The sequence below is a fragment of the Eulemur rufifrons genome, chromosome 23 (genome assembly GCF_041146395.1).
Source record: "Eulemur rufifrons isolate Redbay chromosome 23, OSU_ERuf_1, whole genome shotgun sequence".
NCBI classification, from domain to species: domain Eukaryota; kingdom Metazoa; phylum Chordata; class Mammalia; order Primates; family Lemuridae; genus Eulemur; species Eulemur rufifrons.
This window is the reverse complement of record NC_091005.1, coordinates 364993-379256: the sequence shown is the minus strand read 5'-3', so window position 1 is coordinate 379256 and position 14264 is coordinate 364993. Positions and strand designations below refer to the sequence as shown.

At 53.8% G+C, this 14264-nt stretch overlaps 1 protein-coding gene across 3 annotated transcripts in view; it reads left to right on the top strand.

The window, feature by feature from the left end:
* Positions 1–14264, top strand: part of ZC3H18 (zinc finger CCCH-type containing 18) — a 55273-nt gene that overhangs the window by 18014 nt on the left and 22995 nt on the right. For 2 of the 3 annotated variants that reach the window (XM_069497890.1, XM_069497889.1), the window contains 5 exons: positions 4483–4631; positions 4956–5048; positions 5837–5994; positions 11579–11696; positions 13192–13460. In XM_069497890.1, coding sequence (XP_069353991.1) covers positions 4483–4631; positions 4956–5048; positions 5837–5994; positions 11579–11696; positions 13192–13460 — 787 coding nt within the window. The remainder of the gene's footprint in view (positions 1–4482; positions 4632–4955; positions 5049–5836; positions 5995–11578; positions 11697–13191; positions 13461–14264) is intronic. The other variant, XM_069497891.1, reaches the window with a different exon arrangement.

The window sequence follows — 14264 nt, the reverse complement described above, 5'->3', positions numbered from 1 at the left end:
CTATGGGGGCCCCTCTTATCCACAGAGGTACGTTCCAGGACCCCAGTCAGTGTCTGAAACCCCAGAGCCATGGGGAGTGCCCAGCATGTTTTCTCCTGTGCGCACACCTACGGTAAAGCCTGATTCATACATCAGGCGCAGGAAGAGATTAACAACAACGTAATAACGTACGGCAGTGACAACCGTGTACTGCAATGAAAGTGATGTGGGTGTCTCTCCTCCTTCTTCTGATGGGCGGGGTGATGAGGTGGGAGTGTGAGAGGCGAGGGGTGTGCGGTAGGCATCGTGACGTGGCGTTTGGCTGCTCTTGGCCTCTGAGGACATGTCAGAAGGAGGATCATCTGCTTTGGGTGATCCTGGACCATAGAGCCATGACCAGGAGCACAGGCCGTGCCTTGACAGTCGATCTGGTAACTGAGACGGCTATTGAATGACTAATAGCCAAGTCATACTATGCCAGTGGGTTGCCAGACAAAGGACGATTCTGTCCCAGGCAGGACAGAGTTGGATGGCGCAAGATTTCATTCTGCTGCTCCACACAGCATGTAATTTAAACCTTATGGATTATTTATGTCTGAAATTGTCCATTTAGTATTTTGGACCTCAGGTAACTAAAGCTGTGGAAAGCCCAGCAGTGGACTGGGGGTGTCGCCGTACACACCCTCACGTTCAGCAGGATGGGTGGCCTGCACTGAAGTCTGGTGGTCTTGAGGGGCTGTGCGTGCATGAAGTCTGAGCCGCAGCTGGACCACCACACTCTCTCCGGGAAACGCACGTTCACAGACCGGCAGACATGCTATGGGGATGCCAGCCTGGGCCTTGGCAGGAACGAGGTGAGCCTGCCACTTCAGTGAGAACAGCAGTTAGCAGTGTTAAATGCACACTCTCCCGTGAAGGTTCGACTTTTGGAAAATTTATGTCTGCCACTGTGAGCTCAGCAGCTTCCTACTGTGTAATGACTTTTCCACGTGACCATTGCAGGATGTTACAAAATCACACCTGGGTAAAAGATCCATTCAAAGTTCAAGAAAGACCCGTGGACTTCAGTGGACAGAGTTGAGGGAGCTGGGTGATGAGTTAGCTTCTACGTGCCATCAAAGAAGAACATCCCAGAGTGTCTGGAAAAGCTGAGACGCGCCTCCCCCTTCCAGCTACATCTCTGTGAGGCCAGATCTTCTTCGCCTACTTCCACCAAAACCTCCCATCCCGGCAAAGTGAACGCAGACGCACGTCTGAGAATCCAGCCATCTCGTTCTGTTGTCGGCATTAGATACACAACATTTATGTTTCCGTGTATTGGATTTCTTCTTATTTTCAAATAATGAAGTATCTTTAAATTATTATGAGTAGAAATAACCCATGTAAACAAGGCTCTCTGGGTTGCTAAGGCCAAAATGTTAGAGAACCACTGTTTCAAGTCTACTTTATTTACGAGGAAGCAACCCAGATATTATTTCAGTTCTTTTAGCTACTATAATGGGTATACTCCTCAAGAGTTAAAACGTCTCAGAATCTCGCTAGGTGAAACTGTGGTTTCCTGTGAGTCTCCGTCACGCATGTCTGTGAGGCAGGAGAGGAAATCCCTCGCGGGTTCTCGGTGTGACATCACAGTACAGCAGGGTGCGAGGCTCACTGAGTCTTCAGCCCGTTAGAATACAGATTGGTAGGTAGGTCTTAGGTTTGTCTCTAAGATTTGGTCATTAGATTTTTATATATTCTGCCTTCCTTTCATGAAGTATTTAAAAACCATGAAGCACTTTAAACAACTTTATCTTGACAATCCCTCGGTTTATTACCTGTTTTAAATTATTCTGACTCACATGAAAGGGGACCAAGGAATATTTAAATAAGACCATTTTGTTAGGACGTCTTTGTTTAAAGTTCTGGTGTGAAGCAAATGGTTTGTAAGGAAAATAGAGATCGTAAAATTATTTCGGCTGTTGTAGTAGGATGCATACGCAATGGCCGTGCAGCTGTATAAACATTAGCACTGCACTGCACTGATAACCAAAACAGCCGACAAATCAAATGTTTAAAAATCTGAAAGCAGTGCTGGACCTGACATGCTCACACGAGCTCACACGGGCCCTTGCTCTTGCCGACGTTCCCACGCTCCGAGGGGTGGGTTCTCCCGGGCCCTGTGCGGGATCAGGAGACGCAGCCGTCTCTGTAGCCGTCTCCTGTGTACAGTTTCCCTAGTTGCTGCTGAAGGACCCGCTGTAGCTTTTTCAACATATATTGTATCTGTTTCACTGATACAGTTTCGGTTTATTGGTATTGAGCATGCAGGTTTCCTTGCTGTAGATACATTGTTTTGCAGAAGAAAAGCAAGCTTCAAAACAGCATATAATGTGGTGGCGAGGGGGGGCGGGGAGGGAGAAGATTGATTGAGCCCAATTAAACGGTAAGTGCCTCTGGCAGAGAGCCAGGAGGCCCGGGTGGGAGGCAGGCTCGGCCATGTGCCCTTTAGAGTATGTGGACACTTTGTATTTACATGTATTCCCTTTTTAAGGTTTGTTTTGTTATGAAACATTTTATATACATAAAATAACACAGTGTTTAATCGGCATAAAGATTAATAAAACACTTGCTGACGTGCCGGCCATCTAGTTAGGGAGAAGAACAGTACCCTCCCTTTGCAGCCCTGTGTGCCAGAAAGAGCACTTAGGAATTTCGAAAGTGAAGAAACTTGTCTCGCCCGACTCCTGACAGCGTCCGTCTCTCCTTCTCTGTCCCCTCGTGGCTGGAGTCCAGGTCCGAGTAGAGTCCTCACAAAACCAGCCACGAGCCTTCGTCTCTGTGCTGCTAGAGCCACAGTCCACGCAGGTTCTGTTTGAAGTTCCATTTAGAAGCGAAGGATCAGTCCATTTTAAAACCAGAAAATCTTTATTTTTGCTTCTCTTTCCTGGAGAATTTTTTTCCATTTTTTTAATTAAACAAATGGCTGTTTTGAATTATGAAAGTAGTATGTGCTAACCAGGCAGTCAAGAAAACAAAAGATAAAATTTTTCCAGTCTCCACAATTTGGTGTATATACTTCCAGACTTTTTCTACACAGATGAAAGTTCACCTTTGAAAAGGTGAGTGGGATGCCCGCATGCCTAGCCCTTGCTGGGCCTGCGTCCCAGCCGTGCCCTCTGCAGCGGTGGCCAGGGCAAGATGGCACTCAGCAGGGACACAGCTCAGGGGGCCCAGCACCGGGGCGCGCCCTGCACGTTCCCCGGCTGGCTTGTGTCTGCTCACGTGCCACGTACCTTGCTCCTCTTTCTCCCCCGGCCACTGCCCGTGAGAAAAGATCTTCTTTGACAGTGGGCTCATAGGTGGTGTCTTGAAAATTCTGTAGATACAGAAACAGAATGGAGAATAACAAAGGTCAACTTATCCACCACCCAGATACGTATTTTAGATTTAAAAAAATGACAGAAGAGCTACGGTTTATATTGTTAATGCTTTCTTGTGCTCGCAGATTTTTTGCAGTGAGTTTTGTTACTTTGCACAAGCAGTGCTGAATACTACAGGAGTATTTTTGTGAGAGTCGAGTCGTGAAGTCAGTGGTGTTTGGGACCTTTCTTTAGATGTGCGACTGTGTGTCTTCTCTTCAACCCTCTCTGAGGCCCTGGGGCTTTGAAACCCCCGTAGAATAACATTTCCCACCCTCCTTTGACTCGTATGTGACCTCTTAAACACCTTTAAGAATTTAAAAAATTACTTTGTCACTTTTGCATTCGCAGAGAATCAATTTTGAGTATGTCTTTTTTTATAAGTTTGATCGATAATGCCATCATGTTGTATTGACTTGGTTTTAATGCAAACTCAGGTGTTCATAATGTTTAAAGGTAAAATTTGGCTTTTTCCTAAATACCAAGTGATTATTTCTGTTTAATTTACATTATGTAAGGAAAAACATGATTTTATCGAAAGACAGGCTCAAAAGGAATACCATGTTTAGGACTGAATATATATTTTTAAATGATTTAAAATCTAACTACGTGCTGACCCACTGAAGTTGTTTTTTCAGGCTACCTAGATATGCTCTGTGCGGTGTTTGCTTTTGAGCCGTGTGCACGTATCACCTAGTCCAAAAGTCTTTAAAAAGTGACTCACTCACTAATCGCATTAAAACGTAGATGTCTCACGTCCTGTGCTGAAAAGTCAAGCTGTTTTCCTCTAATAACCCTGATGTTCTGTTGCCAAAGACAGTTTTTGATTGTTACTTGTGAACAAACTGTAGAAGACCAATTTAAGTACCAGAAATGGCTTGAAGTGGCTTGCGAGGATTTTGACGAGCAAAACGCAGACTCGCGGGTGGGGAAGGTTACCCTGGCTGCGGCCCCCTGACTCGGGGCCTCGCCGCGCAGCGAGCGCAGCGACCCGAGACCCCGCAGCTGCGCCGTGGCACATCCCAGATCCCCAGCAAGGGCTGTGGCCCTCACGCAGTTAGCCTCTCGGAGACCCTTTCTGACCTGACTTTTGTTTCCTTAGGGAACTGTACGTGGGGAATGAACTGTAGGTTTATACACCCTGGAGTGAACGACAAGGGGAACTACTCCCTAATCACCAAAGCCGACCCTTTCCCGCCCAACGGTGCCCCGCCTCTCGGACCTCACCCACTGATGCCTGCCAACCCTTGGGTGCGTGAACGCCTCTTCTTCTCTGACTGCTAGCAAACCAGGCGTCTGGGCTCTGTCTGAGCCTCCAGCTGACAACAGACTGACACGCCTCACGGAGAGGGCATTTGTGCCTTGGGGGAGCTACAGAGCCACCTTTTCCAATGCTTTTCTTGTCCCCGTGTGGACGTAGTCCTGGACTGCCCAGGGGACAGGGAGGCTTGGTGAGGGGAGAGCAGGCCGCATGCGGCCAAGTTGTGTTGTAGCGGGTATTTTTACCCCCCCATTTCTTTATAGATTTGAAGTTTTACTTGCATTCTCAACTTTTCCCTTCTCATTTCTTAATAGGGTGGGCCAGTAGTTGATGAAATTTTGCCTCCACCCCCTCCAGAGCCCCCAGCAGAGAGTGCCTGGGAACGAGGACTCCGGCATGCAAAGGAGGTAACGGAATTCTGCAGAAAACCTGAGGAGGAAAGCACTTGTGGTGGTCCCCGCACAGGGCTAGCGTTTCTTGGGTCCCGAGACAGTCGTGGACAATTCAGGAAAGCCTCTGAAGACAGAGGTCTGTTTCTGTGGTTCCTTTTAAGAGGTAAAGAGTGGAGAATGACGTCTACTTGTCCTGGGGGCAGTCTAGGTCGCAGGTGAACCCTAGGAGGCCGGGGAGCCCAGTCTTCATGTGGCTTAGTCAGCATCGGGCCACACCCCGGCTGGTGCTGCCGCTTGGAGCCAGCTCCCCAGAGTCTGGTGCGGCAGCCCGTGCCGTGCCCCAGGCCCACACCCCCACCGCCCAGGCTCAGCTGTCAGGCGCCCTCCCTGCCCGCCGCCTCGCTCCAGGCCCCGTCTGGCCCCTGGTGTCGGGTTTAAGATCTGCGGACTGGAGCCTGCTGCACCTGGCCCTGCTTCCGTGGCCCCAGGTTGGCATCTCTCCTGGGAGGTGACAGTGCTCCCTCCTCGATCCTTGTGCCGCTTGTCCCTGCACTCAGTCCTCCTCAGCGGGTGCCTGTGGGGCTCCCCGTCATCTCCACGAGGGCTGGCAGGAAGGGGCGAGCTCCACCCTCCCCGCTTGAGCGTGGGGGCAGCTCTGTGCGGAGACAGGCGCAGACGCTCCCTCCCCGGAGGCACCTGGGGCCCTGTGTCCGCCCGAGCGCAGCGCTGCCCCTGCCGGTCACCGTCGCCGCAGCGCTGAGTGTTGTGACCCCGTGTTGACTTCTCTCTTCTTACAATGGTAGGTTTTAAAAAAAGCAACCATTCGAAAAGAACAGGAGCCTGACTTTGAAGAGAAAAGATTTACGGTGACCATTGGTGAAGATGAACGGGAGTTTGACAAGGAAAATGAAGTTTTCCGAGATTGGAATTCTCGGGTCCCAAGAGATATCAGAGATACCGCGTAAGGAATGGCCCTGCCTCCCCCCTCCCTCTGAAAGCCAATTAAGGTGTCCCCCGTGTGAGGCCCTGCTGCGGAGGGGGCAGCGACATGTGGGTCCCCAGGCGCACGCCGGGCCTGTGCTGTCCGCTCTCGCTGGAGCAGAAACGGCATTCCTGAGCTAACGCAGGCTTTCTTCTCGCTGTCAGCTTGTCGCGGTGTTTTGCTTCTGTGAAGGAAAGGTTTCAGCTCTGTGCCGTGGCCACGTGCCTGGGGTGTACTCATTGTGGTTCCTGTAAAGTCTGAGGGTCTTTGCAGCTGTCCCTGAGCCCCTAGGGCCCCACAAGTCTGTGTCTCTGGCTCCCCACCCCTTGTTCACTGCGATGCAGGAGCGAGGCAGCTGCGGCCTGTTCATTGCAGACACTTTCTCTGTTGTCTCCCAGACGTTGATTGCTGGTCTGTGAAAAAATTACTGAAGTAGTGCTTGGGGTTGAAGAGCGTCAGTCACATCTGTACAAATTATGTGGCTTAAAAAGGGCTGCTCCCCTCTCCCCGCTCCTGCCCCCGGGGTTCAACAGGGCTTGTGGAACTTGCCCTTGAGAGTCTGCCTGCGGAGCCAGGTGTGGGTGCGGGTCGCAGGAGCTGAATCTGAATCCAGTCGGTGACTGGGGCTGGCTCTAGCGTCATGCTTAGTCTTCTGGCGATAGTTTGTACCGTTACGTTTGCTGTTAGGAGAGTGTGGTCACTGTGCGTTCTGTCTGAAATGACAGCCAAAAGGCACAGAGGAAAGGAAGGCATGCAGCGCTTCAGGACACGGTCTGGCGACTTGGCCCTACAGGCCCCCCCAGGGCAGGCGAGCTCCCCTGGCTTTGTGCCTGCACGGGGTGGGGGAGGGAGGCCCAGCAGGTGACACCTCAGAGGTTGACGGGGTAGGAATTTAAAGATGTAGTTAAAATTTGTATGTTTTCTAATTAAATTCCATGTGGACAGGGTTGCAGTCAGGACAGTCTGGGCTCTGCCATCTGCAGGATCACGGGGACAGGCCCTGGTGCTCCAGGGACGTGGGGTTAGATGTGGACGATACCGTCCTTCCTGCCTTGGGGAGAGCCCACGTCCAGGAGCTAGTGCGTGCAGAGCCCTGTGCAGAGCGCAGGTGCGCCAAGTGTGTGCGGTGGTTTGAGTGGGGAAGGAAAGGTCTTGGAGCTTGGGGTTGGTCCCAGCGCCTACCTCTGGTTTCCCTCGCTGGGGCAGAGCTGGGCAAGTGTCCCTGGTCGGACGTGGTTCAGCGCGGCTCTGAGGTTTTGTGCCCTGGGCGTGCACGCTGTGCGCAGCAGCCGTGGTTGCAGGAACGAGAGTCTGTAGTCCTGCCCTCGTGTTTTGGTCCCAGGTGACAGGAGCTGGCTGCTGGCTCCCCCGCTTCTCTGCCGGGAGCAGGTGTCTACGCTGCAGAGCCCTCAAACTCTAAAGCCTCTGCAGATAGGGCTGAGATTTTTTCTGGTATCCGAGAGCCAGGTTTTTACTTATGTTTTATTTCTTTTTTTAATATCCTCTCTGCAGTAGAGTTAACCTGGGGGCTTTTGTGCCAGGCCCCACCCCAGGCCTGATGCGTCAGGACCTCTGGTGCAGAGTCGGGGTACGTGTGCTGTGGGAAAGCACTGGCTGTTTGTGATGGGCACTGCAGGAAGGGTCCCGCAGGACGTAGAGACCACCTGGCGATCTTAACAGAGAGCCCCTTACAGGTAGATGTGGGGACCAGGTGGCTGCAGAGGTGAGGAGGCGGCGCTGGGTGTGCGGCAGGAGCCGTGCAGGCTGGCACTGTGACAACTTGGCAGCGGGGGTGGGGGAGGGTCGGTGGGGCTGGGGCTCAGAACGGAGCGAGTCCCTGCTCACCCCGGCCTGCGGACATACCCCTTGATTCCCTGATGTTGAGTTTTGAGAGTGGCAACACTGAGTAGTTGTCACGTAGAACCTCCTTCCCGCGGGCAGGCTTCTGCTGTCTCCGGGTGGAGCTGGGAACTTCACGGTGGAATTGTGCGGTCCAAGAGCTCTTGAGGAAATTGCTGAGACACAGTATGCAGGACAAGAAAGCTGGCTTTTCTTTATCCCTCTGTGGGAATCGAGCAGTTCACCCAGCAGGACCACGTAGTGAACATGATGCTTTGCTGGTGCCTTTTCCACCGCCTGGGCACTTTGTTCAGACCCCGTGTGACTCGAGAAGCCTTGTGCGCACAAGACACTGAGAAACGTCTCTACGTAGGGCTGCTGGGGCGCTGTTCCAAGCCCAGCAGGCGTGTGATCCCGAAGCCTGCCCAGGACGTCGTCTGTGAGGAACACCGTCACAGTGGTAGCTTCTGGTTCAGTCGGGGGCAGCCCGTTAGGCAGCACGTCCAGGGCCTGGGACTGCCCTTGCCAACTCCACAGTCACACCCGCAGCCCAGCTAGTGGCCCAGAGCAGCTGTTCTGAAGGCGGGGTGCAGACTTGTTTTCTCTTGGAATGGCACGCCATGGTGGGGCTCAGAGAAACCAGAACAGTGGTTTTCAGAAGGCGCATACCTTTCTTCAGATCCTGGGTCCACCAAATGCTGGCCGAGCGCCTCCTCTGTCCAGATGCTTAACTGAGAAAATGCCAACCCTTCCTGCCACAGCAAGGTGGGGCACAGCCCCCCCACCCACAGATGGCACACGGGCCTGCTTCCCTGCCCTCATACCCCCTGCTGACTGGCACACTGCCCGGCTCGGGTAAGCATTTGCCCACCTGAGTCCCGCCTCACGTGCTATAGGAAAGGAATTGGATGTCGTTTCAGTCTGCTGTCGGATACACACGGTCTCTAAGCCCAGCGAGAACTCGTGCTTGCTGACCCGTGTGTTTATTCCAAGTGGTTTGTACCCTGTACTGGTGCCCTCAGGAAGCCCCAGGGTTTGGAGAGGAGGGTTGGGTTGCCTGGAGAGTTAGGGCCAGCTCTGCATGTGGGTGAAGCCCCCGGCCCCCTCCTCCGCACCGTGGGTCCCTGCAGCAGGCGGGTGGGGAGCACAGCCGCCCTCCACCAGGCTCCGGGTTAGGGTCAGCACGATTCTGACCTCAATCACGCAAAGGCAAGTTTCATTTCATGGACTAACATTTTATAACCCTTAGATAAAAAGTAAATGATAGTAGATGTTTTAGAACTTGCCTAGTGTTATCTTTGAGCCTCAGTTTCCTCATCTCAAATGAGATGGTTAAATGATCTCTAAGCTTCCAGCTCCAAACTTCTCATTCTTCCACGTTCTTTCCTCCTGCCACGCCTCTCCCTGGGGGCTGTGGACAGAAGCCACCTCTACCACACCCGGTGGGCATGTCCTGTGGTTCCTCCTTGGCCAGGACCTTGAGGCTTTCTCTCCAGTGAGGGGCAGGTCCACTCCACGGGCCAGTGCCAAGTGTAACACTGTCCAGATCTCTGGGGACGTGAGGCATCTGCGATGGCACATGGTGTGCACGGGCCACTGTGCCCTGCTGGTTGGGTAGTCAGTGACCGCAGAGCCCCCTGATGGCCAGGAGCCGGCTTCGCCCAGTCTAGCTTGACCACAACCCCTTTCCTAGAAGGCCCATCCACCTAAAACAGTCTGGGAAGCGTTTGTACAGACCTCGATACCATTCCATAGGATTTATTTTAAAATCAAATGAATTAAATGACTACCCTCCAAATTCGTTTTTTGAACGTTTTCCAGAATTTTCGAGGTGGTGCTGAGGAGTCAGTTGTTAGCATGGTTGCATTTCATGATGGCGTGTTGACGTGTTCCCCCAGAGGGCCCTGCTGGGCTGGCGGTTCCCGGGAGCTCTGTCGGCTGCCCATGTCTGACTCACCTGTCCTGCGACTTGGAGAAATCCTTCAGGAAGAGGCCTTTTCCATTTGGCTTAGTCACAGTTTCCCAAAAATGGACGTGCTGGTCCTGCCATCCTGCCAGAGAGCAGGGAACCCTCTGGGAAAGGGTTCTGGAGTCACACCTGATTGTGTGTAGCACCTCGGGCCTCTGCAAATATTTACTGATCGTTACGATTAAATATTACTTGGGAAGTGTGCAAGGGAGGTTGTTTGAACAGCATCGGGCAGTTTGGAATGAGCAAAGGCTGTGCCCTTTGGCAGAGCCAGATTTCGGTCGGTCTCATTGCTGAAGGCGTTGCAGTACTGAGGGCAGGCAGACGGGTGACAAGGTGGCCTGGAGGGTGTCTGCAGCCACCCAGGGCTGGGCCTCAGAATCCCGCCCAGTCCACTCAGTGGGAAAACCTGGTCTGGAGCCAAGAAATCCGCTGGAGGAAGCTCTGGGACCATCTGCCGCCGGCCTGGCATGCCCTCCCTTTCCTCTCTGCCCCCCAGCAAGGCGGAGCGGAGGTGTGGGCTCTGCCAGGGGTTCAGCAGACCCCGCGTCCCCGGGCAGGAGCCGGTGGAGGTGTGTTGCATGAGGTGGGTCCTGGCCTGGCCTTCCTCCCAGCTGATGGTCAGTTGTCCCCCCGTTGCCTTGCAAGGTGCCACCTTGGTTGTACGTGCTTGGCTCTGTATGGGCTCCTGTTGTCCCACACGGGCCGTTTGTTTCTCCCTGGGCTGCAGTGACGTTGTTTAATCATAGAGGCTTCGTAGGATGTTGTGATGTCTCAGAGGGCATTTCTCTTGTGGGGTTTTCTTGGCTGGTCTTGGTGCCCGATTTCCCATGTGAGCTTGGGTGTTGACTTGTCTGGCTCCATGAAGGAGCTCATTGGTGTTTTTACTCGGGATCGCCTTAAATTTATAAACAGTGCAGCAAGAACTCACTCGGTGATGCCGGCCCACCCAGTCCCACAGCGAGGGGCACCCCCTGCATTCACATGGGCTTTGTGCCTTCCGGGATTGGCCCTGCATGTTTCTGGTTCGATGTAATTTATTCCTAAGTACTTTTTCTTCCTTCTTGCCATTGTAAACAAGGTGCCCTCCGCTCTCTGTGTCCTAACTGGCTACTACGCGTGTGCGTGAAGGTGCTGCTTCGGAATGTGAATGTTTTGTCCTTCTGCCCCGTGGGTTACTCATTCGTGTGAATTGGCTGTATTCGCGAGTCTCCAGGGATTCGTTACAGTACCATATAATTTGCAAGTCAAGATGATTTTGTTCCTGTTTTTTCTTGTCCTCGTGCCTCTCGTGGGCCCCTCTTGTCCAGTCGAGCCGAGGTGCCTGCGCACACTGGCGCCAGTGGCCGAGACAGTGGGTCTCGCCGCCTCCTGATCTGAGGGGATGTCCCCCGTTTCTCCACTGAGTGAGATGCTGGCTTTAGTTCTAAAACATATAAATATATTTTTATGTTACGAATGAATCAATTCCTAGCTTCTTGAGTATTTTTTGTCAAGAATGGATATGGAACTTTTGTCAAAGATATTTTTGTCATCTGTGAACAGAATCCTGTGACTTTCTGGTTTATTATTATATGTGGTTTATTAGTGGGTTTCCTAACACTGACTCCCCCTTGCATTCCTGGACTAAATCCCACCCCTGGTGTGTTATTTTCTTAACGTGGCGCTGGCTTGCATCTGCTAACCTTTGACGTGATATTTTTGCATTGGGATTCCTGAGTGATCAGATTTACTGTTTATTGGCTCTTTTTTCAGACTGGAGCCTTACGCGGACCCTTATTATGACTATGAAATAGAGCGGTTTTGGCGTGGTGGACAGTATGAGAATTTCAGGGTACAATACACAGAATCAGAACCGTACCATAATTACCGAGTAAGTATGCCTAAAATGTGCAGATCTTTTCGTTCCAATCTCCCCTTCCGTTCCTGGGACTTCACACGAGCCGGTGCTGTCAGCACGTGTGCTCGCTGCAAACCCAGACAGACTGCATGTGGAGGACTCAGACCCACTGATGGCATCTGTCGTCATCTGAGCAGGGATTTTCCTGCGAGCTTTGTTCTTGCTATGGTTTTTTTGAAATCAGATTTCCCATAAGGTTACTGAGGCAAGTTTCGAGGGAGTGTGTCTTGCTCTCCTCGGCTCTTTTGTTGTGACACTGGTCATCGTCATTCTTGTTCTCACCCTGTAACTCAACTCGGTAAGCCTGACCGCGGGCCTGTCCCGCCCAGTTGGTCCGACGGAAGCCGGCTCTGTGCCGGGTCTCCTCCCTCCGAGTCAGCGAGCCCGAGTGCAGTGTGCTCAGGGACCTGTGCTGCCGACCAGGTCCTTCCTCTCCGCTCCAGGGGTTGGCAAGGCCGCCCCCGGAGCAGACCAGGCAGGAGCAGCTGAGCAGTTTGTGCTGCGGCTGCTGGGACGGGCGCGAGTGCCCAGGAGCCCACATGGGTGAGCACGTGGAGAGTAGAGGGCCCCACAGGGCCAGAACCCCCGGGTCGGTGCTCCCGGGCTCCCCTCCTGTGGAGCCACTTCCTCAGTCGTGTTTGGGCTGCAGGGTCCTGGTCCCAGGTCCTGGGCAGGGCAGCCTTGGAGGAGAAGAAACCCCTGGGAGTCACTCCCTACCACGTCCCCCCTGCTGCACCCGAGGGGCAGCCGCTGGAAGGCCGGGGGTGCACTCGGCGTTTGCCCACAGGGGGCCTGACGTCTGTCAGGTGCACTGTGATTAGACTGTTTCCGTTTCTCATGCTTTGGGTACTAGAGCAAGTGAGTACAGCAGAGCAGAGGGATCGTTCAAGCCGGTGTTGGAGGGTTGTGTTAGAAACAGGAGCGACGCCAAGTGAGCTGCTCTGTGGGCACCTGCCCCTGGGGGACAGCTCGCGCCCCTGGTCCTGCAGACAGGGCCGAGTCCAGGCGGAGGGCTGGCCCAGGCTGCACACGGAGAGCCGCCTGTCCGGTTCACACCGGGCTGTCGTTTGGGGGTTTGGGGGTTTTGCCTATTTTTTAGTGACAGGATCTCGCTCTGTAGACAGGCTGGGGTGCAGTGGTGCCTTCACAGCTCAGCTGCAGCCTCAAACCCCTGGCCTCAAGCGATCCTCTCCTCGGGCCCCCAGAGCGTTGGGATCACGCACGGGCCCACCGTGGGGCCAGAGGTCTTGACTGAGTTAGTCTAGCGGTCGTGGTTGGGAGGACTTCACGTTTAGGTTGTGTCTGGCTCTAATTTGGCACCTGCCTGTTTTTTAACGCTGTGTTTTGAGGAGAATCTCTGGAATCCAGTCAGCACTGAGAGTGCTCCCCGCGCCCTCCTCTCCCTGCCCCCGCCTGCCTCCCCACACGTGCTCCAATCATACTCCTGTGTGTTTGGCTTTTTAACAAGGAAAGGGAGCGGGAGCGCGAGAGAGAAAACAGACAGCGCGAGCGGGAGCGCGAGCGGGAGCGGGACCGAGAGCGGGAGCGCCGGCAGAGGGAGCGTGAGCGCGAGCGAGAGCGGGAGCGCGACAAGGAGCGGCAGCGGAGGAAGGAGGAGTGGGAACGCGAGCGGGCCAAGCGCGACGAGAAGGACCGGCAACACCGCGACCGCGAGCGGGAGAAGGAGCGGGACAAGGACAAGGAGAAGCCCAGGCCCCGCTCGCCACAGCCACCAAGGTAGGCCCGGCTTCCCGGCCAGGGCCCTGCTGCCCAGCGCTCGGGCCAGAGACCGTGCGGCCACGGCCAAGCCCGCGGGCCAGACCCAGAGCTCTCCCACCCTTTCTGTCCTGCACCGCGGGCGGCTCTCGCTCGTGTGGGTGCCCGGTGAGAGGGCTCACCAAACAGACTCCGATGCACTTGGATGAGTGCTGCACCCGTGTGTAGCGCGTGTTAGGTGACGCACACCGTGTGCACCACGTTACTGTCCTAAGTCAGGAGAGTTCTGGATTCCAGAGCACCTCTGGCCCTGACGCTTAGGGAAGGCCTTGGGTCCTGCAGGGGTCTGCGGTGCTGGGCAGCTGGGATGCAGGTGGAGGGGCTGGGGCTTCCTGAGCCTGTCTCTGTGTTCTCCTTCCGTGCTGGGCTCCGCTGACGCGAGGGGTGCTACTGGTGGGCACAGCAGAGACCCCCAGCAAAGGCCCAAAGACGGGCCTAGGACAGCCCTTTTTCTTTCTTCGAAACATACTCGAATGTTAGAGCAGAAGGAAGGTCCTCACTAGAGAGTCAGAGAGCTGGATAAAGGTTGGGGGGGTGTACAGCTTTATTGAGATACAATTTATTTTTGCCGTGTAACCAATTTAAAGTGACAATTCGGTGGTTTTTAGAATATTCACAGAGTTGTGTAGCCAATTGACCCAGGCCAAATTTAGAACACTTTTATCTCCCAAAAAGAAACCTTTTATCAGTTAGCAGTCACTCCCCGTTTTCTCCAGCCTCCCCCTCCCCCACCCCGTCCTCGCAGCCACTGGTCTGCTTTGTGTC